Source organism: Carettochelys insculpta, chromosome 19 (assembly GCF_033958435.1).
Source record: "Carettochelys insculpta isolate YL-2023 chromosome 19, ASM3395843v1, whole genome shotgun sequence".
NCBI lineage: Eukaryota > Metazoa > Chordata > Testudines > Carettochelyidae > Carettochelys > Carettochelys insculpta.
The window spans coordinates 20,058,561-20,084,742 of record NC_134155.1 but is presented as its reverse complement, the minus strand read 5'-3'; the positions used below and the strand labels follow the sequence as shown (position 1 = coordinate 20,084,742).

At 42.4% G+C, this 26,182-nt stretch overlaps 2 protein-coding genes across 4 annotated transcripts in view; one reads left to right on the top strand and one right to left on the bottom strand.

Moving 5' to 3' along the window:
- Positions 1-26,182, bottom strand: part of GALNT17 (polypeptide N-acetylgalactosaminyltransferase 17) — a 500,944-nt gene that overhangs the window by 52,376 nt on the left and 422,386 nt on the right. The gene's annotated exons all lie outside the window — the stretch shown is intronic.
- The window catches only part of CALN1 (calneuron 1), a 223,618-nt gene that overhangs the window by 191,110 nt on the left and 6,326 nt on the right, over positions 1-26,182 (top strand). The window contains exon 5 of the mRNA XM_075013721.1: positions 19,415-19,568. Within this exon, the coding sequence (XP_074869822.1) occupies positions 19,415-19,568 (154 nt within the window). The remainder of the gene's footprint in view (positions 1-19,414; positions 19,569-26,182) is intronic.

The following is a 26,182-nucleotide window of genomic DNA, read 5'->3' as shown; positions in this document are numbered from 1 at the left end:
GGAATAGTGGAGCACAGGTTCATCTTTTCTGTATTTGGCATACAGGAAATATTTTTCACTTGCGGCACATAAATGGCAGCACATGTTAAACAATTGTTTAGGATAAACATTCCAATATAAAGAAGGAGGATTTGAAAACTGAGCAGTTTTATTCTTCAACGGAACAAGATCTTTGAACCATTCTTCAGCAAACATGGAAACTTAAGACACCATCTGTCTTTATGGAACTAACAGGGCATTCAGAGTTTGGCAGAAGTGCTCTAGATGGTATTTTTCAGTCTCCCTTCCCCCCATTACATGCACACATACACCTATTAGAAGTGGTTTAAAAATTTAGACTTTTTTTCCTATTGTTTTTGACCACCTGAAATTTGAGTTGTTTTTTTTCCAGAAAGCTGCAATTTTGCCCAGAGAGGTCACTTTGGGGAAAATTTTCATTGTTTTTGACATAATTTCATAGAAAGTTTTGACCAGGCCTTAAAAATGTACACACACACTCTCTATATAGAGAAGCACTTCTTCATTAGGGAGAATGAAATACACAGATATCTCTGCCTTGGAACAGATGGATGCCTATACATAAATATGGGCATCCTTCAGTAGATTTAAAGGCCAGAAGGGACTATTATGATCATCTGGTCTTACTTCCTGTATAACACAGGCCATAAAATGTCTCCAAAATAATTTCTAGAGCAGATCTTGGTTTACAGATTGACAATGATGGAGAATCCATTGCAGTTTACCCTCTATAAATTGTTCCAGTGGTCTGTTACTCTCACTGTTAAGTGCCTTATTTCCAGTCTGCTTTAGTCTAGCTTTCAGCTTCCAGCCACAGAATCATATAGGCTAAATTTTTTGTTAGTTCCCCACCTTGGTACATAGATCATAATCAAGGTACCCCATAGACTCAAGAAACTTAACAATGAGAGGTTATTGCTCTGAAGCATCTTTTTGTAATCATTCTTTTGGCTCTCCTCTTAAGCTCTCCAATTTATCAACCTCCTTTTCTGAATTCAAGTATCGGAGGGGTAGCCGTGTTAGTCTGGATCTGTAACAGCAACGAAGGGTCCTGTGGCACCTTACAGACTAACAGAAGAGTCTGTTGGTCTATAAGGTGCCACAGGACCCTTCGTTGTTTTTCTGAATTGTGGGCTCCAAAACTGGACAGACTATTCCAGCAGCAGTCACCCCAGTGCCAAAGGACCTCTCTGCTGCTACTTGAGAGTTTTATCACATTAGCTCTGTGGGCCACAAGGTCACACCAGGAGGGTATATTCAGATGAATATGATCATGATGGATAATTCTGTTTTTTAGGACAACGTGCCCACTCCTGTAAGTTTCTGTGGCCTTCATTCTGTGTTCCTAGGTGTGCACATTTAAATTTAGGCCTATAGCATTTGCTTCCAGACTGTTTACTGAGTGATCTGGATCACTCTGAGTCAGAGGAGTGGGTAAGGAAGCCACATCACTAATTTTTGTGTCTTTTGCAAACATGAGCAGAGATCGTTGTTTTTCTTCCAGTGCTGTATGCCTGTACCTATGCAGAAGAGTATATAGGAATATATGCCCAGAAGTAGGTATCTAGCCAAATACACAATGCCTGTTCTTAAGTCTCACCTATAGAAACAGGGAGATAGCCGTGCTAGTCCATATACTATCAAAACAAAAAAGTAGTCCAGTAGCACTTTAAAGACTAATAAAATAATTTATTAGGTGAGCTTTCGTGGAACAGACCCACTTCTTCAGAGCACAGCCATACTAGAACAGACTCAATATTTAAGGCACAGAGAACCAAAAATAGTAATCAAGGTTGACAAATCAGAAAAATATTATCAAGGTGAGCAAATCACAGAGCAGAGGGGCAGAAGGGGAAGGGGGCCAAGAATTAGATAAAGCCAAGTGTTTGTAAGAGCCCCGATAATGACCTAGAAAATTCCCATCCCGGTACGAACCATGTGTTAATGTGTTGAATTTGAATATAAAAGAGAGTTCAGCAGCCTCTCTTTCCAGACTGCTGTGAAAATTCCTCTTCAGTAAAATGCAAACTTTCAGGTCATTAACAGAATGGCCCACTCCAGTAAAGTGCTGACTGATAGGTTTGTGAATCAGGAGTGTTTTTATGTCTGTTTTATGCCCATTAATTCTTTGTCTAAGAGAGGTTGAAGTCTGTCCAATATACAAAGCATCTGGGCATTACTTGCACATGATGGCATATATTATGTTAGTTGAGGAACATGAGAATGTTCCTATAGGTGTGTGTTCCTTAAGAGCAGGCATACCTGAGGCTGGCAATATGGTAGCTTTGAAGGGAGTGTTGTGTTTTCCTGTGGACATGACAGGAAAGGTCTAGATGATAAGCCTCCATGTCTACGTGCTGGTTTAATTTTGCAGAAGGATCAGCTACTTTAGCCCATCATGGATGGTGCCAATTTGCCTTACACTGATGCCCATTTGTCATTTGTTATGTATGGCACATTCTACCTGCTCAGTGCAGAATACTGTCCTATGGCAATACCAGATGTTTCCGGTAACAAACATTACAGTTTTCTTGCCAGTGGTGTGTTTCTGCTGCAGTTCCCCATGGTTCAGTGACTCCTCAATTCATCTCTTGAAAAATTTCCCAGCTATGAGCTCCCAAGGAGCAGAAAGAGGATGAATCCCAGAAGAGCGCTCTGCTCAAATCCTGTTCCTGATTTCTCTTGTTTTGGAAGGAAAGGAGCGCTGAATGCATGTTCATGAATGAAATCCCACAACCAAACAATTGAATGAATCTAAATATGAAATGTTCACTTTTGTGGACATCCCAGCTGGAACATGCTGAAGTGCTATACTGAGTTTAATGGAGGTTTGTAAGCTCATGAGTCTGGCAGACTGGAAGAACTTTTACATCCCAAGTTATTCAGCTCCAGGGAAGCAGACGGGTTCTGACAGAGCTGTTAGTGTGCAGCACGCTACAGCTTGAAACCGTGAGGATGAAGGAAGCGCTCATATGGGTTGAGCATCGAGTCGCACGATAGTCCATTTTAGTCAAGTGTGCAAAATGGCACCATAGGTCTGAGGTTGGGCTGCGGGGAGGGTACCTTCTTGTTCACACGTAGAGGGACCAGCAGAATTGTCCCATGGGAACAGCTGGTTCTGGAGCATGTCTTGCCTATACCAAAAGCATTCTACTGATGGCATGGCACAGTAATGGGGGAGTGGGGAGTATAAATATGACATAATTAGCCCCATGAATTTTAAGGCCCTTTTTGGTGGAAGAGGGGAGGAGAGGTCTATCTAAGTCCAGTTTGATGCATATTTGCAAGTTGACATGCAGGGTCTTGCACTCACGTTCCTTGGATCCTTATAAGTACGTTCTCTAGGGCTGACAGGCCACTGTCATCCCCCAGAATCAAATCCAGTGGATGCCATGGGGCATGGTGGAGGGTGGGTATGAAATTGTTGTTGTCTTTGTGTTGAAAGTTGGGCTGAGTTGAAGAGAAGTGGAATTAACTCCATGTGAGTTCTGCCTAAGACTTTGCAGGGAGCAGAATTAGGCCCTAAGGGGGTCTGATTACATTTCCAAGGCAAGAACCTTTGAACCACATAACTACATCACCCTACCAGCTCTTGTGCTCTCATATATCAGGATAGTAGATGTGTTTGTGAATATCTAGGGCACAGTGGAGTGATTTATCCCCAGAGCACTGTTTCTCTCTTGGCCTATACCTCTTGCTGGTGTGGATTTTTATCACACTTCTTGACTTGGTTTTAATTTAATACCTTAATTTGTAGTGCTGTACCTGAATTTGTTTTGAGAGTGTAAGTATTAAGGACCAAGCCTTAGTAGTTAGGAGAGTGAAATCTAATAGGATTGCAATTTTTCCTTCCCCTTTAAATCAGTCATGCTGCCACTGAAACAGACTAGGTCAGTTCTGCTAATTGGCAGGAAGTTGCTACCCTGGATCCTAGATCAGAGGGAGTTGTTGCCATCCCATTAAGAAATGTGGTGCCGTTCCAGTTTAGGAGCAAACAAAGAAAATATAATGACCAACTTTCAGGGCTAGTGTATACCTGACCTTAGTAACAATCCAGTATTCCCTGCATGGATCAGGGCTGGTCTGGAATAATTCTTGTTGAGCACATCATGCTTGTTACACCTATTCAATGTCCACCACATCCTTTTTCTCAAGACATGAGTGCAGCCCTTCTGCTGAGTACCATGGCTTCTTTCAAGCTCATTTTCCATCTGCTTGCATGTCCGCTGTTTGGACTGCATCCTTGGCTGTGTCTACACTTACAAAAAATTAATGGCCAAATTGAAGAATACTATTAAGGTGCTGAAATGAATATTCAGTGCCTCATTAGTATGCCGCTGGCCATGGCACTTCAAAAGTGCTGTGGTTCGCTCGCCCGCGGCTCGTCTACAAGGGGTACTTTTCGAAAGGACCCTGCCAACATTGAAATCCCCTGATAGGAATAAGGGGATTCCGATGGTGTCAGGGTCCTTTTGAACAGGACCCTGTGTCGATGAGCTGCAGGCAAGCGAACTGCGGCACTTCCGAAGTGCCAGGGCCAGCAGCATGCTAATGAGGCGCTAAATATTTATTTCAGTGCCTCATTAGTATTCTTCGATTTGGCCATTAGCATGGCCATTTCGAAGTTTTTCATAACTGTAGACATAGCTCTTATGTTTTACCTGGATACAGACTGTTTTGCACCAGAACTATTTTCCTCTTAAATTCATGAGATTAAATTTTAGCTCCTCAACAGCCTTCAGTCCTTCCCTCTGGTACTGTGTCTTGGGCTTGCATTCACTATTGCTGATTGTTACAGAAACAAGCACTTCCTCATTTTGGCCATGATCTCACAGTTTGTTGTAAAAACTTCAACTATGTAATCCTGCATGCTTGATGACAGACATTTTATGACCATCAGTACCCCAATTGCTGTTGTCTACTTCCTAGTTGTCTTCGAGCAACTGGTGGAATTAAGAGGAGTAACAGATTTCTAAGCCTGGTGGCTACCCTGGAGCCACCTAAAACAAAAAAGCAGTCCTGTAGCATTTTAAAGACTAACAAAATAATTTATTAGGTGTTGCACTTTCTGATCTGAAAATTCTGATCTGAAGAAGTGGTTCTGTCCAATGAAAGCTCATCAGCTAATACATTATTTTGTCAGTCTTTAAAGTGCTACACGACTGCTTTTTTGATTTGTGAAGACACAGACTAACATGGCTACCTCTCTGTGACCTGAGCCACCTGTCTTTCTTCCTTTGCACCCTTCAAATTTTGTTTTACCTTTAGTTATTGGTCAGTAGCATAACTCTCAAAAAGAGGACCTCGTGACTTGCCACAGAACTGATATCCAGATACGGGAGAGCTGATGAATGGAGTTAGTGTAAATGGATGGAACTTTTAATTCATTTTAAATTCAGTTTTAATTCATTCATATTTAGTGCTCTGAAATGTATGCAAGATATTCTCAGCATTCATTAGCTTTTGCAGAGCCATCGTGGCTGTCATTTTGCCATTTCCTAATTTCTAATACAGTCAAGCCAATTTGTGATTCATATAAAATGGCCTCCCACTTGATTGTGAAAGGATGACATTTGAGGAAAGTAACAAATAATAATTGTGTATGTGTAATTCACTTCTCATATGCAATCATCTACATGGGTAGAGCAGTTGAAAGTAAGGAACCCATGTAGGGCACAAAAACATGTACCAATGGTACTGATAACCACAATGATCACCTGTTTACTAAGGGTACATTTATACTTCCTGGAAGATCAATGCAGTCAATCTTCCAGGTTCGATTTAGTGTGCCTAGTGGGGCCATGCTAAATCAAATGATCAGAGCTCCACCATAGATCCTGGTACTCCTGGCAGTCATGAGGAATAAGGGAAGTCAGCGGAAGCGTTTCTCCCTTTGACCTCCCACTGTGGGGGTGACAGGAAAAATTGATTTAGGATGTGTCAACTCCAGCTATGCAATTCACATTGCTGGAGCTGCATATCTTAAATTGATTTTTCCTCCACAGTTAGACCTGGCTTTAGACTGACTAGTATCTAGGGGACTTCTGGGTTATATAGCGGGTGCTATTTTGGGATGCAAAGGTATCCTGAAATACCTGCCCATGTCTACACAATGTGCCTGTTGTCTTGAAACAGTTTTTGAGATAATGGGCATGCTATTCCAGCATCCTTGTAAACCTCATCGCATGAGGACGATAGGGATGCCTCAACATAGGGCTTTATTTTGGCATGTGGTGCCATTTAGACAGCAGTACTACATGCTGAAATAGCCTATTTTGAAATCTAATGAAAATAAACTATGCAAATTTCATAGCACTAGTTGCGTATCTTATTTCGAGATTAGGGCACTGTCTAGACATAGAGCCATTTCGTCACACCCAATGGGGAACATATGAATCAAGATCAGTAATCTGGAATTCATTCCTCATTGATTTGTTCTCCCTCCTCCCCAGTTTCTTTTCTCTTCCTTGGATCAGCTGTGGGCAGGAAATTCTCAGTAACTGTCAGAGCAGCACTGAAACACATCACTCGTGCTGCTCTGGAAGGTGATCCATTTGTTCCATTGCACAACCCCTGGTGGAACGCTCAGGTGCAGTGGAATGACAGTCCATGATAAATAGGCTTAAGCTTTCTGGGGAAGAAGTTCGGTGAAGCAGTTGTACTCCACTGTACTACAAATGGAAATGCAGTGGAAGCAGTGCGGCCTAGAGGAAGGCCTGGCCCTGTGACTGGCTGGCTGAGTGACTTTGGGCAGTTCCCATCACCTCTATTTCTGTGAAATGGGGATACTCTATGTCAGGGGTGAGCAGTAATTCAATATCTTGGTAAGTGGTCCAGGGCACCACTTTTCTATGGTGAGCGCGTGGAGCAGAGGTTTGGTGCAGAAGGGAGTTTGGGATGGGGGACTGGGGTTCAAGATGGCATGTGGGGTTTGCGTGAAGGCAGGGGCTGTGATCTGGGGTGCAGGGTCTGGCAAGGGGTGTGGCTGCAGGGGAGGATGCTGGCCTGTGGGGGCAAAGGTACAGGAAGGAGTTCTGGCCCTGGGGAGGGTTGTGACTTGGGGTGGAATGGTCCACAGCGTTTGAGTGGTGACCTGGGGCAGAGAGTTGGGATGCGGGAGGGGCTGGGTGCCAGAGGCAGGCTGTGGCTGGCAGGTGCTTATCCCCCCAGCCAGCATCCCAGCAGGACCCTCTGGCAGGTTTCCTGCCTACCAGAAACCCCAGACCACTCAAAGTGACCGGCTGTTCCATGTGGCTAATTGCATGCCAAGGGCGGGGGAGGGGTGAAGGCATTGTGTGCTGCCCCAGCGGTAGCACAATTTCTCAGCTCCCATTCACCAGTTTCTGACCCATGGGAGCTGAGACTGTGTGCTGGGGGTGGAAGCAGCCCATGAAATCTTCCCCCGCTTCCCCAGCATGTAGTACAGAGGGCCATGTTGAGCAGTCAGCCTCTTTAGCGTGGAGCTGCTCTGTGGCTGAGGGTCCTGGCCAAGGAGGGACCGCAGGGCACATAAAAAGGCTTTGCAGGCTGGATCTGGCCTGTGGGCCTTATTTTGCCTGCTCCTGCTCTACATGAGTCACAGTGTATACTGGATTACAACACCAGACACAAATGTGATTGCATAATGAGGATCAGTCCGAATAATCAATTTCTGCAGATCATTTTTGAAGTTGTAGAGAGTTTTTGTACATGCTAGTCCTGATTTCCGTCTCATGTGCATTGGTGTAAGTCAGCAGAGACTTGCTGGCTTCAGCGTAGCGATGGCTGTGTAAATCCTGTTTCACATTTCCCTTCGTCAGGCCCTCTGTTTGATTTCAGGATATTCTCAGACCCCAGGATGATAAGAAAATTGGCTCTCAGTGAAATAACTGCAGCAGGGTTAGAGTTTCATTCAGCCTCAGTAATGAATGTTTTCTATTTACTAGTGTATATTAACTGGAGATCCAGAAGCATAAGGCTGGTACCCAGTGTATACAGTGAGCTAGGAATTACAAACCAGCCTAACATTTTCAAGCCTTTGTTCACGCCAGGAGCAAGGATGGAAACCTGCTTGCCAAGGCCTAGGGTGAACTGTGGTTGACAAGCAGTGATGTGTTTGAGCACAGGTGCTACGAGAGATGCTCCTTCATGTTTCTTCCCCTTGGTTCCCCTTTTTAAGAACAAAAAAAGTGAGACACAAACAAAAACATCCCTAGTCGGAGTCTGTTTCTCTTGCAACATATGCAGGTGCTCACATTTTACTGGAAGATTCCTTGTTACGTGAACTCACAAGTGAAAATACTAATAACTTGGTTCTGGAAGATACTTTGTCCCAGGCTGCTCCGATTACCCTCATAGCTGTGACTGTATATCATTGATGGGCAACTTGTGGCCCAACGGCTGCATGAAGCCCATCGGGGTTCTGTGTGTGGCCTGTGAGACATTTTGTTTACTGTTGTCCATGTGCAAAGTTACCAAAATCTGCTGGTTTCCATCTATATAGTTCTCTCCCTCTCCCAGTGTTACTTAAGTGACACACACTTAAAGCAAGGGTATGTGAAGTGAGGAGCATGCTGATTAAACACAACCTTGACTGTGAGAGCTGTGTGCTCCCGCTGCAGCCAATCAAATCACTGTGAGCCAGTGAAGCACAGGGGTAACAGCCTGTATGTGGCATGCAGTACGTCAGGATCTGTCCCAGTGTGTCCAGTGAATTTATTTGCTAGTTCTAAGTAGACAAGGGACTGGAAAGGAGCTGCTGTGGGGGCAGAAGCATGTGGAGGAGTGACTAAGGCCTTGTCTACACTTACCTGTACCATCAGTCTACTTCCTCTATGCAAATTGCCTGGCTGAAGTCGAGATACCTCCTGCGGTGTCTTCCAGGTGGTGAGGTCGGCAGAGGCTGCTTTCCTGTTGATGCCAGCTACGCTCCTTGTTTGGCGTGAGTTAAGCGGTGTTGATGGAAGCGTGTTCAGAGATTGATTTATTGTGTGTTCAGTGACACAGTAAGTCGATGCCCACTGGATCGATCCCTGCTGGGTCGATCCCTGGCATAGTGTAGATGTTACCCTTAGCTTCCTGCACTGATCCCTCTCACATCCAGTCCTTGGCTGGCAATTCTTAGACAGAACTCAACACATGATTTCATTAGGCTTGTCAAAAGTCGGAGGTAGAAAAGATTAGCAGGTCATTACTGATCATGTTTGGGAAAAGGCATATATGGTTGGGTGTTTTGGTCATTTATTTTAGATGATGGTCTTTATGGGTGAGTATATAAATTGCTAATATTAAAAAAAAATCTAAGGGAGGTTCATAGTTGTCAAACTTGGTTTTTGTCTGCACCTAAAGCAGTGCCAATTTCTCAGTTTGGCAAAGAGCCCAAGTATTTGGTTTCAACTTTTTATTACATTTCAGTTATTACTTTGTCCTTCATTCTCTCCCCCCAGCACCAATTGTGCCTGCTGGTGATAGATTGAATACTTCATCTGATCTTGCGCTCTGCCACACTCAGAGAGATACAATGAATCATGCAAATGATGACAATCTGTCTCGATTACCATTTATCTAGCACTGTGTAGTTCTGAGCTCTTTGCTGAGCTATAATTGGCCCAAAACTAAGATCAGGATAGTTAGTTCTCTGTGGGCTAAAAAGTATGACTAATAGCTCAAGGTGCCTAAGAGGTGTGTGTGTGTGTATTTATATATATTGTATTTTTGACAACAGGTGCACTGTTTTTTGAAACTGGAGTTGTGATATACTTTGTACTTGCTTAAATGAGGGTTCCTGTTGCAAAAGCCATTCGATGCTGAAAAGAGAGCATACTTAATGTATTATTAATTAATTAATTGATTGATTGATTAATGTATTATAATGTATTATTAACAAAACCTGAAATCTACTTATTCAGGTTTTTTCCCTACCCAAATGCATTTTCACAATGGTTTGTCCACTTCCCGTTTTTCTTAACAATCGCTTACAAGGGTGAAGAAAAATTGCTCAAGACGCAGATTCACATGGCCAGACCCTTGAGCCAGCGCACAGCCCACTGTCATCTTGATAAGCAGAAACTCTCAACTGCTCAATTTTGTTACTGCCATTGTGCTGGTTCAGCACAACTTTCTCTGCAATAATCTGCTAGACTTAAGAACATAACATAAGAACATAAGAATGGCCATACTGGGTCAGACCAAAGGTCCATCCAGCCCAGCATCCCATCTGCCAACGGTGGCCAATGCCAGGTGCCCCAGAGAAGGAGAACAGATCAAGTGATTTATCTCCTGCCATCCATCTCTTGCCCTTGTTCTGAAGGCTAGGGGCACCATACTTTATCCCTGGCTAATAGCCATTTATGGACCTAACCTGCAAAAATTTATCAAGCTCTTTTTTAAACCCTAATAGAGTCCTGGCCTTCACAGCCTCCTCGGGCAAGGAGTTCCACAGGCTGACTGTGCGCTGTGTGAAGAAAAATTTCCTTTTATTAGTTTTGAACCTACTACCCATCAATTTCATTTGGTGTCCCCTAGTTCTTATATTATGGGAAAAGGTAAATAATTTTTCTATGTTCACTTTCTCCACACCATTCATGATTTTATATACCTCTATCATATCGCCCCTCAATCGCCTCTTTTCCAAACTGAAAAGTCCCAGTCTCTCTAGCCTCTCCCCATATGGGACCCGTTCCAAGCCCCTAATCATCTTAGTTGCCCTTTTCTGAACCTTTTCTAATGCCAATATATCTTTTTTGAGGTGAGGAGACCACATCTGCACGTATTACTCAAGATGTGGGCGTACCATAGTTTTATATAGGGGAAGTATGATATCTTTTGTCTTATTATCGATCCCTTTTTTAATAATTCCTAACATCCTATTTGCCTTACTAACTGCCGCTGCACACTGCGTGGATGTCTTCAGAGAACTATCCACTATAACTCCAAGATCCCTTTCCTGATCTGTCGTAGCTAAATTTGACCCCATCATGTAGTACGTGTAATTTGGGTTATTTTTTCCAACATGCATTACCTTACACTTACCCACATTAAATTTCATTTGCCATTTTGCTGCCCAATCACTCAGTTTGCTGAGATCTTTTTGTAGTTCTTCACAATCCCTTTTGGTTTTGACTGTCCTGAACAACTTGGTGTCATCTGCAAACTTGGCCACCTCACTGCTTACCTCATTTTCTAGATCATTGATGAACAAGTTGAACAGGATCGGTCCCAGGACTGACCCCTGGGGAACACCACTAGTTACCCTCCTCCATTGTGAAAATTTACCATTTATTCCCACCCTTTGTTTTCTGTCTTTTAACCAATTCCCGATCCATGAAAGGATCTTTCCTCCTATCCCATGACCACCTAATTTACATAAAAGCCTTTGGTGTGGGACCGTGTCAAAGGCTTTCTGGAAATCTAGGTATATTATGTCCACTGGGTGCCCCTTGTCCGCATGTTTATTAACCCCTTCAAAGAATTCTAATAGATTAGTTAGACACGACTTCCCTCTGCAGAAACCATGCTGACTTTTGCCCAACAATTCGTGCTCTTCTACATGCCTTGCAATTTTATTCTTTACTAGTGTTTCTACTAATTTGCCTGGTACTGATGTTAAACTTATCGGTCTATAATTGCCAGGGTCTCCTCTAGAGCCTTTTTTAAATATTGGTGTTATATTGGCCGTCTTCCAGTCATTTGGTACCAAAGTGGATTTAAAGGATAGGTTACAAACCACTGTTAATAACTCCACAATTTCACATTTGAGTTCTTTCAGAACCCTTGGGTGAATGCCGTCTGGTCCTGGAGACTTGTTACTATTCAGCTTATCAATTAACTCCAAAACCTCCTCTAATGTCACTTCAATCTGAGTGAGTTCCTCAGATTTGTCACCTAAAAAGGCTGGCTCAAATTTAGGAACCTCTGTAACATCCTCAGCCGTGAAGACTGAAGCAAAGAAATCATTTAATCGCTCCGCAATGGCCCTGTCTTCCTTGATCGCTCCTTTTATATCTTTATCGTCCAAGGGCCCCACTGCTTTTTTAGCGGGCTTCCTGCTTCTAATGTATTTAAAAAACATTTTACTATCGTTTTTTGAATTTTTGGCTAGCTGTTCCTCAAAATCTTTTTTGGCTTTTCTTACTACATTATGACACTTAATTTGGGAGTGTTTATGTTCCTTTCTATTTTCCTCACTAGGATTTGACTTCCACTTTTTAAAAGCTGCCCTTTTCTCTCTCACTGCCTTTTTAACATGGCTGTTTAGCCATGGTGGTTCTTTGTTAGGTCTCTGACTGTGTTTTTTTATTTGGGGTATACATTTAAGTTGGGCCTCTAGTATGGTGTCTTTAAACAGTTTCCATGCAGCTTCCAGGGATTTTAGTTTAATTACTCTACCTTTTAGTTTCTGTTTAACTAGCTTCCTCATTTTAGTGTAATTCTCCTTTTTGAAATTAAATGCCAGAGTGTTTGACCGCTGCGGTGTTCTTCCCAACACAGGAATATTAAAAGTTATTATATTGTGGTCACTATTTCCAAGCGGTCCAGTAACAGTTACCTCTTGGACCAGATCCTGCGTTCCAGTCAGGACTAGATCGAGAATTGACTCTCCCCTTGTGGGTTCCTGTACTAGCTGCTCCAAGAAGCAGTCATTTAAGGCATCAAGAAATTTAATCTCTGAATCCCGTCCTGAGGTGACATGCACCCAATCAATATGGGGATAATTGAAATCTCCTATTATTACTGTGTTTTTTATTTTGATAGCCTCTCTAATCTCCCTTAACATTTCAGCATCACTATCACTGTCCTGGTTAGGTGGTCGGTAATATATTCCTAATGCCATATTCATATTAGAGGAATGAATTGTTATCCATAATGATTCTATGGAACGTTTTGATTCCTTTAGGATTTTTACTTCATTTGATTCTATATTATCCTTCACATATAGTACCACTCCGCCACCCGCACGACCTGTTCTGTCTTTCCGATATAATTTATATCCCGGTATGATAGTGTCCCACTGATTGTCCTCATTCCACCATGTTTCTGAGATGCCTATTATGTCAACTTCCTCCTTTGATATGAGGTACTCCAGTTCACCCATCTTATTAGACAGACTCCTAGCATTAGTGTAAAAGCACGTTAAAAAACTACCACTATTTATATGTCCGCCTTTCACAGATGCGTTGGATTTTTTTATATGAGATTGTTTCACATCTGATCTTGCCCATATATTATTTCCCACGTTCCCTATCTGACTAACTTCTAGGGAATCCCTATCTATGGAGCCTCGTGTAAGAGAAGTCTCCGTCCGATCCAGGTGCTCCCCCGCACCAATCGGCTTTCCCCCACCTCTTAGTTTAAAAACTGCTCTACGTAAAAACTTACTTTACAGAACCTCAGGTTCCCAGCACCCTCTGTCTCTAGGAAATTTGAATCCAACTCCAACCTCCATGAAAAGCCAAGCTCGAATTCTTCCATATGTTTTTGGGTAAGGTCAGAAGTCCTCTTCATGGCTGAGAGCCATCAACAAGTACAAGATTGCTGTAAAATTTCTGTTTCGCCCCTTGTAGATTAAAAGATTATTAGATCATCTTAAAGCTCTGCCTATTAAAGACCTGCATGTATAGGTGGTCATATGAGATTGCTTTTCCCTTATATTTCAGGGGTAACTGGGTCAGTCTAATAATATGTTCTGCATTTAGTTAATGACAGATTTTCATATAGCAAGGTCACCATTCTGAGTACACACTAAGAGAATTGTTGGTTAAAGAAGCTGACATCTAGTCCTAAAATCCAGAGCTAGTAAAAGAGATAATTTACTGCTATCAAGACCAAAATCCTGGAAAAAATATGTTAATATTGAGGAATGGTAAAGGTCGAAGGGGGAAGGGGAAGTACAGTTCCTGGAAATCATCAACACAGAAATTAAGCTTATAGAAGTACGACCCTGCCTTGGAATCATAAGAATCTCTTTTGTGCATCCCCAATAGGCAGAACTCTTCGGGAAGTATAGTCAGAACTCTACAAGACTGTACAAGTGTTGTACAGTCACTTGTGAAGAAAGTTGAGAAACAGAGCGATATGAACAGACAGTTTGTTACGTTGTAGAAGGCAAGCGAGTTAGCCCTGTCAGTGGGAGAGAATCTGTAAAAAGAATCTCTGATATCAAGCAATTTCCTGTCTGTGAATGCTCTTCCATGTTGTGCTTCAGCAACGTCCAGGGTTTTTTTAGTTTGATTGTGCTGGGATTCACTGAGAGACCGTCCCTAGAGAAATTAATTCCTTTAAATAAAAAAAAAAAACAAAAACAGCATAGATTTATTTCAGGAAAGTTGCCATCTTTATTTTTCATTTTCAGGCTGTAAATAAGGATTCATAGAATTAGTTTTGATGAATAGTGGAGAGTGATGATTAAGTTTGCTCGTCAGAAATGTCCTTCTGCCATTGTATTACTAAGACTGATTGGACCAGAAGGTGTGGGCTCTCAGAGCTATGAACAGCCTGAGATATTTTCCAGCTCTGTTAATAGTTTTCATCCCAAAGATTACAAAACACTTCACAAACCGTAGGCCTGATCCGGCAAACACTTTATTATCTCGTATTGTTCTAGTTACAGATGGACTATAGATAAAAGAGGGGCTGAGTCAAGGATTGGCACTGAGCCAATCTGCTTTATCCTCTGCCTGGATACCCTCACAAAGAAAATATGCTTGCTGGTGCTATTGTTCTATGACCTGTGGAAAAAGAGGATCTTGATAAGTGGATAGAGGCAGAGCCATCCCTAGGGTTCATCAGATGGAGGTGCCTCTCTGGGCCCCACAGACCAGTGTGGTTGGTCCTAGAAGTGGCAGATTCGTCACTTTCATCCTGGGTCCCATACCTTTCTAGGGACAGGCCTAGAGAGAGGTATTGTAGAGATATCGTCTCAACACAAGCAGAGGAAACAATGCTCTGAACTACATCTGGAGAAGGAGAAACTGTGGTAAAGGCACAGAGTCAAATCCTTGTTTTTGAGAAAAGCAACAGGAGTCCTTTTAGCATTCATGCTGAGCAGTCAGAATCTCAGATTTTAAGGTCTCCTCTCAAAAGGGTCCCAGATCCCTCTGAACTGAGTACTCAGAAGCAGCCTGCCAAGATATGGCCAACTTAACAGCCTTTCACTTCGACACAGAGTGCCCTTCTGGGAAGAGAAACACCTGTGCAGAGGGAAGTATCACACAGGCTCAGGGATGGCGTAGGCAAATGCTTCGTGGGTAGGTTGCCTACTTGTACACCCCTGACCCCAAGTCTGAAGAGTAATTGAGGCAGGGTGCCTGACACAGGACAGGATACATCTGTGCCAAATTGCAAACCCCATTTTGTACTGTCAGTGAAAACAAGTCTGGATGTTCCCATGACCACGAACACAAAAGGAGCCTGCAGCTGGGACTGGTATGACATGGGATGATGCTGTGTGGTGCAGAAGGGCATATGAGAGGGAGCACCTGTGCCACATGATTGTGAGGCAGCACAACTGCTGCCAAGGAACAGTATTCTGTCCGCAAAAGTAAACGGCCAATGTGGATTTTTTCCACCAAGGATTCCTTCCAGTGAACCTCAAAAGAGAGTCCTTTGCCAATTGCCCGTGGACAGTCAAACTGCAGCTGAAGTTCCTTGCAATTCAAATGCACTTCGCTGCCTCTCGGGCGATTTGCTGAACCTCTCCACGAAGCCTCTGATGCTGACCACTGTGTAAGGTGACACCCAGGGCTAGATGGACCACAGGTCAGATCCACCTGTGCTATTCTGATGATTCAGTATTTCTGCGATGGACTAAGGGGAGTCCCACAGCCTTACACTACTACATTTGATACTTAGTGCCCTTGAAGTTGATATGCACTGTCTTTGAAATTACCACATCCTGATGTCTTCTCCTTAGAATGCCCCAAAAGGCAAATGGACAATATACTCATTGTAAAAGACCCTTTGGGAAAAGGGTGGAATATCAAAAGCATGATCCGCCAGTAGTGACAGAAACACCTGAGGAGTCAGAACATCGTGGACTGCCGAGAAGATGGTCTATTTGGAAGTTCTCCAACATATATGTGCAAATTCCATGTGTGATTAAGCATAAAGAGCACAAAGACCATGACCTGTGCTTAGAAATATGTCTGCCATGAGTTCGCAAGCTGTGTTTTCTGGCATTAGCCAAGCATCCCCAGTTACTGGTAAAGCTAGTTTTGGGACAGAGAATCAAAAAAGAGAAAATCTCTGTAGGGGAGAGCTATGAAATTCCTGTGCAAAATCTCTCATGCTGGCTTCAAAAAAGATCTCAAAAAAGCAGTTATTGTGTTGACTGACCAAACAGTTCTTCAGCACAAGGATGACCATTGGCCAGTAAGTCCTAACTTGAGCCCTGTCCACACCTAAAGAGCCAAAAGGAAAGCAAAACTACAGAGCAGATAAGATTAGAAAGCATCCTCACAATATGTGGGGATAGACACTTTTGGGCTCTGAGTGTTTCACAGCACCACAGTAAGTGCTTGCACTTTAACAAAGCTAAATTTACACCTTATTTTGCAGCAGAGATACTATAGATGTTCTGGATTTACACCAGACATGCAACTCCATTCACCTCATCACTATGTCAGCCTGAAAACACTGCCTCAGAAGGGAGTGAAAATGATCAAATGACATTTCACGTTTATATAATGCTTTGCATTTTCAAAGCACTTTACAAACATCAACTAATTAATGAATCCAACGCCCTTGTGAGATAGCCAAGTGAGAAACATTGTGTTGTAAGCAAGGAAATTTGTATACTCTCTTCTGCTTTCTTTCAGATCTGGTATGAATAGGAAACAGAAATGAGTGGGAAATTTGTCACTCTATACCAATGTGTGTGTTTCTTCTAGCGCAAGCAAAGTCTATGGAGTCTGGTGCCAACTGTGCTTTTGGTGATATTTTTAGCAGGGCAGCATTGTCCCTGAAGTAGCCAGCAGAAAAGCAACCAATCCCAGTAGACAGGAACTGTTTGAGGAGGTTGCAGTGTTCACCATTGCCCATGTGGTTGCCTGCTCACTGCACGATAACATTGTTGGCATCAGATTTTACAGGTCACATGAAAAAGAAATTGTTTTAATTAGAATTTTATAGATCAATGAATCCGTATCTCAAAATATTTTCGCATATAAATAAAGGTATCAGGCTTTTAGAAGCTGTTCTTATTTTCTCACATAGGCAAAGGATTTTTCATCAGTGGAGGAGAAGGGGTTGGGAAGAAGACCCTTACTTAAGCTAACCAGGAAGAAAAAGCAGTCAAGCAGCACTTTAAAGACTAGCAAAATGGTTTATTAGGTGAGCTTTTGTGGGTCTGTCCCACGAAAGCTCACCTAATAAACCATTTTGCTAGTCTTTAAAGTGCTACTTGACTGCTTTTTGTTTTGATAGTGTATAGACTAGCACGGCTTCCTCTTTGTTACTAACCAGGAAGACTAAGGGATGTAATTTCTTAGCTGTTTTCCATGTTAAATTTATCTAATTGCTTGGGTGGGGGAACGGTTCTCTTTTGCTTCTATGGTTTATGAAATTGTTGGATAAGAAATCTAATTTCTTGCTGCCAGTGTGTGTTTAATGGAAGAAGCAGACACAAGTGGTAATTTATTTTTTTCAATCACTGCATTAAGCCAGAGATGTAGTTTGGATTCTTTTTATTTCCCTTTTCAAGAGGTGAGCATGTCTTTGGAAAGTTTGAGAAAACTCCAAGGGTTGCATTTAAATGCCCAGTGTTATATATATACACACACACACGTACCATTATGATTTTACACACACACACACACACACACACACACACACACACACACACACACACACCCAATTAGATATGCTTTATTCACAGTTGTTTTCCATGATTATAATGCATGTAATGCATAATTTAATTTCCCAGCCAGTTATCCAAAAATAAAGATGCACTTTGTGGAGATGGGACAGGGATTGCATTCCAAAGAGAAGAATGGGGTCAGCATATGTTTTGCAGCAGTGAAACATTTTCAGAATGGGCACTGACATTGTGTGGGACCAGCACTCAGGGACCACAGTGGATGCGAAGCTAGATATGAGTCAACAGTGTCCTTCTCAAGAAGGTTAATGGTATATCGAGGTGCCTTAGTAGAAGCATTGCCAGCAGATCCAGGGAAGTGGATTTTTCCCCTTTATTTGGCGCTGGTGAGGTCACATCTGGAGTATTGCATCCAGTTCTAGCCCCCGCCCCCCACTACAGACAGGATGGATGCTATAGAGAGAGTCTGGTGGAGGGCAACACAATGATTAAGGGGCTGGAGCATATGACCTACAAAGAGAGGTTGAGGGATTTGGTCTTATTTAGTCTATAGAAGAGAAGAGTGAGGGGGGATTTGATAGCAAATATCTATCTATCTATCTAGATATAGAGATAGATGTAGATCCTCTACCTATCTATCTATCTGATAGTGAAGGGGGATTCCAGAGAGGACAGAAAGAGGCTGTTCTCAGTGGTGACAGATGACAGAACAAGGAGCAATGGTTTCAAGATGCAGAGCAGGATGTCTAAGTTAAAAAAACCAAAACAAAACTATTTCTCTCTGAGGGTGGTGAAGCACTGGAATGGGTTGCCTAGGGTAGGTGGTGGAATCTCCATCCCTAGAGGTTTTTAAATCCTGGCTTGGGATGATTTAGTTGGGATTGGTCCTGGTTTTAGCAGGGGGTTGGACTCAATGATCTCCTAAGGTCTCTTCCAACCCTATGATTCTATGAGATACTCAAGGGTACTTCAGGATGAACATGCCATCTCCCTGTATTAGGTATTCAAGAAAGAAAAAGAAGTCACGACAAATGGAAGGAAAGGGTTGAGGGAAGAGGCCACTGCACTGCAAAATGCCGCTAGCCTGCACAGTGTAGAAAGATCCTACCAAAAAGGAGCTTTGGCTGTTTTCTCGGAGGGTCCATCCTGCACTTGGCTTGGCTGGTGCACATGTGTATTTAAAGGCCCATAGGCAGCACAGAAATGACAGGAGAAGTGATGTACATATATCACAAGTATAATTTCCTATATCACTTCTGAAGAATAGCATAGAAGCTTGTGCATAAGAATCTCTGGAGCCTTTGCCCCCACGCTTCTATAACCCCAAAGGCACGGAGACAAGGGAATGTGATGTGTCTGCTCTACAGACTTGTCTGAGAGCCAGGTAGCTTTTAGCTCATATGGTAGAGCACAGGGCTTTAGCCCCTAAGGTCACAGGTTCATTCCCTCCTGCCGATGACCTGGGTTCTTCAGCTTTATACTGAGGTAATGAGCATGCAGTAGTAAATTGGGATTTGCTTAAATGTGGAGAGAGGATCGTAAAAGCATTGAAAGTTTGTTACCAGTGATTCAAACTAATCAAAGTCCTTTCTCCCATTCCCACAGTTTGACATGCAAAGGATAACGCTGGAAGAGCTCAAACATATTCTGTATCATGCATTTCGGGACCATTTAACAATGAAGGACATTGAAAACATCATCATCAATGAAGAGGAGAGTTTAAATGAAAACTCTGGCAACTGCCAAACAGAGTTTGAAGGTGGTGAAAAGTTCTTGTGCCTTCTCTCTAAGGTTTTCTTTCTTTGTCTGTTATGAAAGTCTAGCTGACTCATGAGGTCCTTTCCTAAGGTTATAGTCTGGTCAGTTCCCGTTATCATCAGTGAGCACTGGTCTGCTTAAAAGCTTAGCGAAACTGAATATGGACCTCAGAATGTGATCTCTCTTTACTCTAGATCCTGGAAAATTCTGTGTGTGTGGGTGGGTGAAGTGTTTAACTGATATCTGATATGGTTTGCAGTACATTCAGTTAGTACTTTACAATCATAGAGAAGGTTATCTAAGAGCCTCTGACCAAGAAGAGAATGTAAAAGTCCTAGGGATCCCTTACGCTATGGCTACGTCTACACTAGAAGCATCTGTCTACAGAAGTTACTGTTGGAAGAGATGCTCCTGCAAATCTTCTGTCGACAGAGTGTGTCTACACCTAAAAGCAGATTGATCTTTACATCTGCTCTGTCAATGAAAGGGGCCCCCGTTGACAAAATGCATTTTGTGTGTAAATGTTCCATGAGTTTTGTCTACAAAACCTGAGTTTTGTCTAGAAAACTCTCTAGTGTAGACGGAGCCTGTATGACTAACCCCCATTTTCATAGAAGATATATCTTGTAACAAATTTTCAAGCTCGTTACCAGAACCGTGAGCTATTCTGGGGTCAACTTCTTGATTGTGGAAGGATACCAATGTAAGACTCCCCCACCCACCCCCAACCCCAGTTTCCCTTACACGCTCTTCCTTTTTCATCAGTCATAACACAGTAGCAAACCTACATTTAAACTTAGCCACACTTCGTTGCCACAATAGACAAGTACACAGCAATTCTTCTTCCCCTTGATTAGTAGACAATTTGGGAAGGGGCTGTAGTGGTAGCACACTTTAAACCAGTGTTTCTTAAATTGTGTTCCATGGAACACTGGTGTTCTATGAACAACTCACAGGTGTGCCACGAGCATTGGGAAGAGTTCACAGATGGTGTATATTTTCTGTTATTAAAATCAGCTGCAGTGTTACTTCTTCATTGCAAGGAGACCTGATTAAATTACTCATTTTGGGTTTGCTGTATATATTGCTGTTTGGAATGTGGTTTTGTTTGGTTTTTGTTTTTTTGTTTTGTTTTCTTTCTGAAAACAATTTTTTTGAAGAAAATTTTCATCTGTGTTCCACATTAAAAGTAGTATTGTTTGGTGTTCTGTGGTCTCAAAAAGTTTAAGAAACACTGCTTTAAACCAAATACCCTTCTTTGGTTTTGTTCCACAGCTCTTTCCTTCCACTACTCTGTAAGTAACATATCTATTGCTAGATGAGGGGCTGATGGGGCAGAAGTAGGAATAGTACTGAGCTCCTCTTGCCTTTCAGCTCACTGTTTCATCTACTACCCCATCAGGCTATGGCGGTGCCACCCAATCTGTTCTTCATGCTAACTCTGCTTTTTTGACATCCATGAGTGAGAGCCTCTGGGTGAATTGATACTTGAGTTTTCATGCTCTCCTGTAAACTGCTTCATTCCCTGCAGATGCATGAAAATAAGATGATTTGGGTTTGCACAAACCAACACATGCAAATAGATCTCAGTGAAAAACATGAAGGAATAAAACAGGGGTTCTTCAAATTGAGTCACTTCTAAACTTGTTAGAAGGTTATTGCAGAAGTTTCTAGCTTATGGAGTGTCTTGAGAGTCTCTGATGAAAGGCTCTTTGGAACAGGACGATGGATTTTCTTTATCAAATTAATTCAGGTTCACTTCTTTTAGGCTCAGTGAGAAATGGTAGTTCTCTCAAGAGCAGCTACTTCTCTCTGATGACATTTTTGGGGACTTCACAATTGTTGACATAAAATGATTCCAGAGAGCTTCTCAAGGAGACAGGGATCTTGTTTGCTGCCTCATATTCTTACGAGAGGCAACGTTTCATCATTGCAATGGAGTTAGCACAATGAATTGTTCTGGAATGTTGCACTCATCTCTCCAATGCTGGTTAATTTCTATTGCTCATCCTGAATTCACTTTAATACAAAATTAAATCCTGTCTTTTGCAGAGAAAAGAGAATCTTGCCAGGTTTAATGTTACCTACTTATTCCTAATATGGAAGTATACCTATCTTGTAGAACTGGAAGGGATCTCCAGAGGTCATGAGTCCAGTCCCCTGCCCTCATGGCAGGACCTATCACCATCCCTGACATTTTTTTTTTAAATATATTTGTCCCAGATCCCTAAATGGTCTTCTCAAGGAATTCACAACCCTGGATTTAGCAGGCCAATGCTGAAACCACTGAGGTAGAGCTCCCTGCCAAGCTAGATGAGTGAAATTCTGCTCAGTTATATCAGTATCACAAACAAAAATTTAACCCAATCTACTTAATCTTTGTCCCATGAAGGTCCCAATTCTGCAGATTGACACAGGTATTCTGGAACTATTCCCATTAAAATCATCCAAAGACTCACATTATCCATTATCCATCCTGTCTCTCTAAACCCATGTGTGCTATCCTTTATCAGGCCCTCCTGAGAATGGCTAGCTTTTTGGGGTTTTGTTTTTAAACAAGAAAAATAAAAAAAAAAATTTACTAAAATATTTCAGTCATTCCACAAGGAATTTTTACTGAAGTCCTTTGCAGAAGGTGTCTCATGTAATTTTGGTTTTAATATTTGTACCCAATTTTATACTTTAAAGTAATCCCACTTTAAATGTTGAATCACTTTTCTGATTGGAATCTTATGTTGGCTAATCTTTCATTTCAAGTTTAAGAATGATTCATTAAGTATAAATAGTCCCCTTTAGTTTTCCATAATAAATTCAGAGTCAGAGAAACTCTTGTACTTCTTTTTAGGTATAAACTAGGCCTGAGATACAAACAACCTCTAGTCACGTTGCTCGTGGTTTTGAAAAACTCCTGCGCTGTGCGATCTAGTCAGGTTGACCTAACCAACTGCTGCAGATACAGATAGATCAGCAGAAGAATTCTTCTGATGGAAGAAACAGTCCTGTCAACGTAAGAAATGCCTGCTCTACTGCACCAACATACATCTGGGCCACTGTAGATGTCACGATGTCCTTCAAGATACAAGTCGAGCCTTCTAACCCAGCATACTTGGGACCTGACTCATGCCAAATGGGAGGTCAATATTATCTAGCAGCATTAGCAACACTTCCACTGCTTCCTGAGCACTTACAAGACATGTAGGCGTAAATCAGAGCTAAATAACAGCACATAACACTGAAAGCCAGAACTTGTGGCTGGAAACAAAGTTTATGGAACCACGGAAAACTTGGCCACATCCATGATAAGTGGTCATCTGGCAACCTAAAATCATGCCAGCTTGCACACGTTGCCAGACTAGAGAATTCTGAATTAGAGAGGTTCAACCTGTAGTTTCATTCACAAATTGACATTAGTATTACAAACTGCAGTTAATACTGCATGTATTTACTAACTCAGTTTTAAGGGAAGAACGAGTTTGTCGAAACACTTCTGCATGCAGCATATTTGAGGTGGTTTCATTGAATAGAAACAAAGCAGTTTTTGTGCATTTTGAATTAATTTCATTTTCGTGTCCAAATGAAGTCTGAGACACACAGCACGTAAATTTTATGTTCAATGAGCTACTTTTTTAGATTAATCTATTTAAGTTAGCGTAAAAGTTATCCCAGTCACCATTTTCTAAAAAAATACATTTCTAGGTAGATCTAGTGCATCCTTCTACTTAGCTAAAGGCACCATCAAATTGTACCAAGCAATGACAATCTACCTGTCTTTAGGAACAATAAAAAGCACAAATGCAAAGTCCGGCTTGATACAGTTAAAATCACAATTTTAATGGCTTTGCTTTATGTCAATTTGCCATTATGTGTTGGTAACCCCCCTAATGTGACTCAGTGGGAGAGGTTCACGAGTTCCAAGTTCAGCAGTCAGCTGGGCCCAGTACTTAGGCTAACTATCTCAGCAGCCTGGGTCTGCTAAAATTAGGCTGATTGTGTCATGCTCAGTCTGTCGGCATGTTGGTACTTCCTGCTTCTGAAAGTACATCAGGAACAGCTTTTCCTCTTGGGCTGTTGGCACTGCTGGTGCCAGACAGAACCAAGAAGCATATGGACCCATTTAAAAAAATCAGGGAAAAATATTTTTGAACTGAAAAGCTTTTATCCAGCTTTGAACCATTCGGTTAATAAAGTTCAGCTGTGCCAACGGCACTTCTGAAAATGTCTTTTGGCCTGCAATTATTGGGCATCTTTCCCCCATGCATAGATGTTAACAGTAGACTCTGCTGCCCATTACACACCCCATCCCAAAACTAGTCTGATTTAGAGGAAGAGTTAGTGCTCACTAATACCATTGAAATAAAAGAAAGCTGCATACTCTTTCTTGTGCTGCAGCCACAGGGCAGGTCAGAGGAGGTATTCGGTGATAATAATTGTACCGATAACGTGGATGAACTTACAGAAGGGAATTTGCTGGACGAGGAAAGGTCAAGGCCAGCCCAGCGTTCTGCTTCCCCTGGCTGCCAGGGGCTCTGCTGCTGCTGCTGCTGGGGGCTACACTTTCTCTCTACTTCCCAAGTCTGGCAGAACTCCTGCCCTCTCCTCCCCCCGGCACGCTGACTTGTCCCGAGTGCTTCTGTGGATTTGCTGATGATGCTGGACCACAGGTTAGAGAAGTTCAACCAGTACCACTATAGCGTATTCTTGTAAAGAAAGTGCCGTAAAAAAAGTTAGTCAGAAGCACACCAATTATTAAAAAGTTGCATCTGTTCAACTGCATCTTCTCAAGGAGTTAGACCTGCATGTTTTTCACCCCTCTAAACCAAATAGTTATTTTGATTCAAAACCACTGTCCATGCCAAGTCTTAGCTAATCATTTTCTCTACACAAACAAGGGACTCTCAGCCCACAAAATAACGGCCTTTAGGATTACACTTTATATAATTTTCACTAAAACACAAATTGCAAATCCAGCTGTCCAACCCCTACAGCCTGAACTGTTTGAGTCCAAAGTTTCACTCTGTTCATTTGCAACCCAAATCTTCATTTTGTAACTGCTTCTATATTTTAATTGCCACCTATCCAAAAAACAAAGTCTGTGCTTTGGTAGAGAAAAAAACTGAGTCAGCCCCCCCCAACCCCCAAGTTGTATATTGGGGGAAAAATCTGAATGACAAAGGACCACCTCCCGAGCCTTCCACCTGGTATTTCTACAGAGCTCTCAGTACTTAGGCTAACAAACAGAAGGATACTCACTAATATTTTCTGCCCATTGACATGCTTCTTTTATTAAAGAGCAAGGCAGTGGAACGGAGGCAAGAACCTGGAATCATCATCTGTAATGTATATCAAAGAAACGAGTAGTCAGCAAAAAGGAGAGCATTTTGCAATTACGTTAAACTCTCTTGGCTAACAGCATCTTTAATGAAACTGCTCATGACATTATGATAAACACATCCCAGGAAACAAACTAGCATGTCTGTCTGCTGACGACGGTGTGCTACACCCCACAACTATTTCATCCTCAGAGGTGACACTGAAATTAACAGGGTACAATTGAGCAGCTTCAACCAAAGGCTGTGAGTGTCTCATTTTGAAACTGTGGGCAAGGAGCTGAGACTGACTGCTTCCTTTTAGGAAAATAACTCTTCTTCCCAAGACTTGTCTATGCAGCTTGTAGTATGTGGCAAGCCAGGAAAATGTGAAAATTTACAGCACACAAGATTGCTGCACACTAACAGTCCCTGTGCACTCTGCTACCACACACTTAACAGTTCCTAGCATGCTTTCATCTACTCTATGCAGTGCAATGTCTACACTTCTGACATCATACAGAGTACATGTTGTACGGCCAACTAGTATGGATATATAAGCCGCGCGTGTGCGTGTGCGTGCGCGCGCGCGCGCACACACACACACACACACACACACACAAGCAGTGTTGCCTGCAGCTCACTTCTGCTTTTAGGGTGCAGCATCCTACAACCTCACTACTGCAGGCTACTTTTCCTGCTGCTCCTCCCTACCAGAGCCTTCATTGGCAGATGCAGCTATACACCGCACTGTGGATGTGGCCCATTTTTTTTACTGTTGCCTGTGGCTGCATGGTGCTCTCAGCCTAAGCCAGGCCTTAGTGTATGGTAGCAGGGGGCCACATGCACAGTTAGCACACTGTAGCTTTACATTCTAACTTGTCGCATGCCGTGTGCTGGAATTATGACAGTGTTCACTGTAAATATTTTGTAGCCCTTTTCTAGCTTGGCTGTATGCTGGATCCTGTAGCATCTGGGTGGGAAGAAGGATCATCCTTTACTTATAGCCATAGATTACCCATGATACTACCAGCCAGATCGGACACAGTGGCTTGTGCGGTGGTGCTGCCATTAGCCAGCCCTCAGACGCTATTAGCCCTTTGTGGCCTCATCTCCAACCCAACAGCCAAAACACTGCAGTTACCCGCCATCCCTCCAACCTCCTTCAAGAGCTTATCCTCCTTTGAGGTCCAGTGTAGACCCTGCGCCATGTCCTACCTGGCACTTGTTATGCATGCATGCACCTTCGTTAGTGGTCACCCTGCCTACAGCCTTACTTTATGGCTATGTTCTTCCATTCCTGATGTTG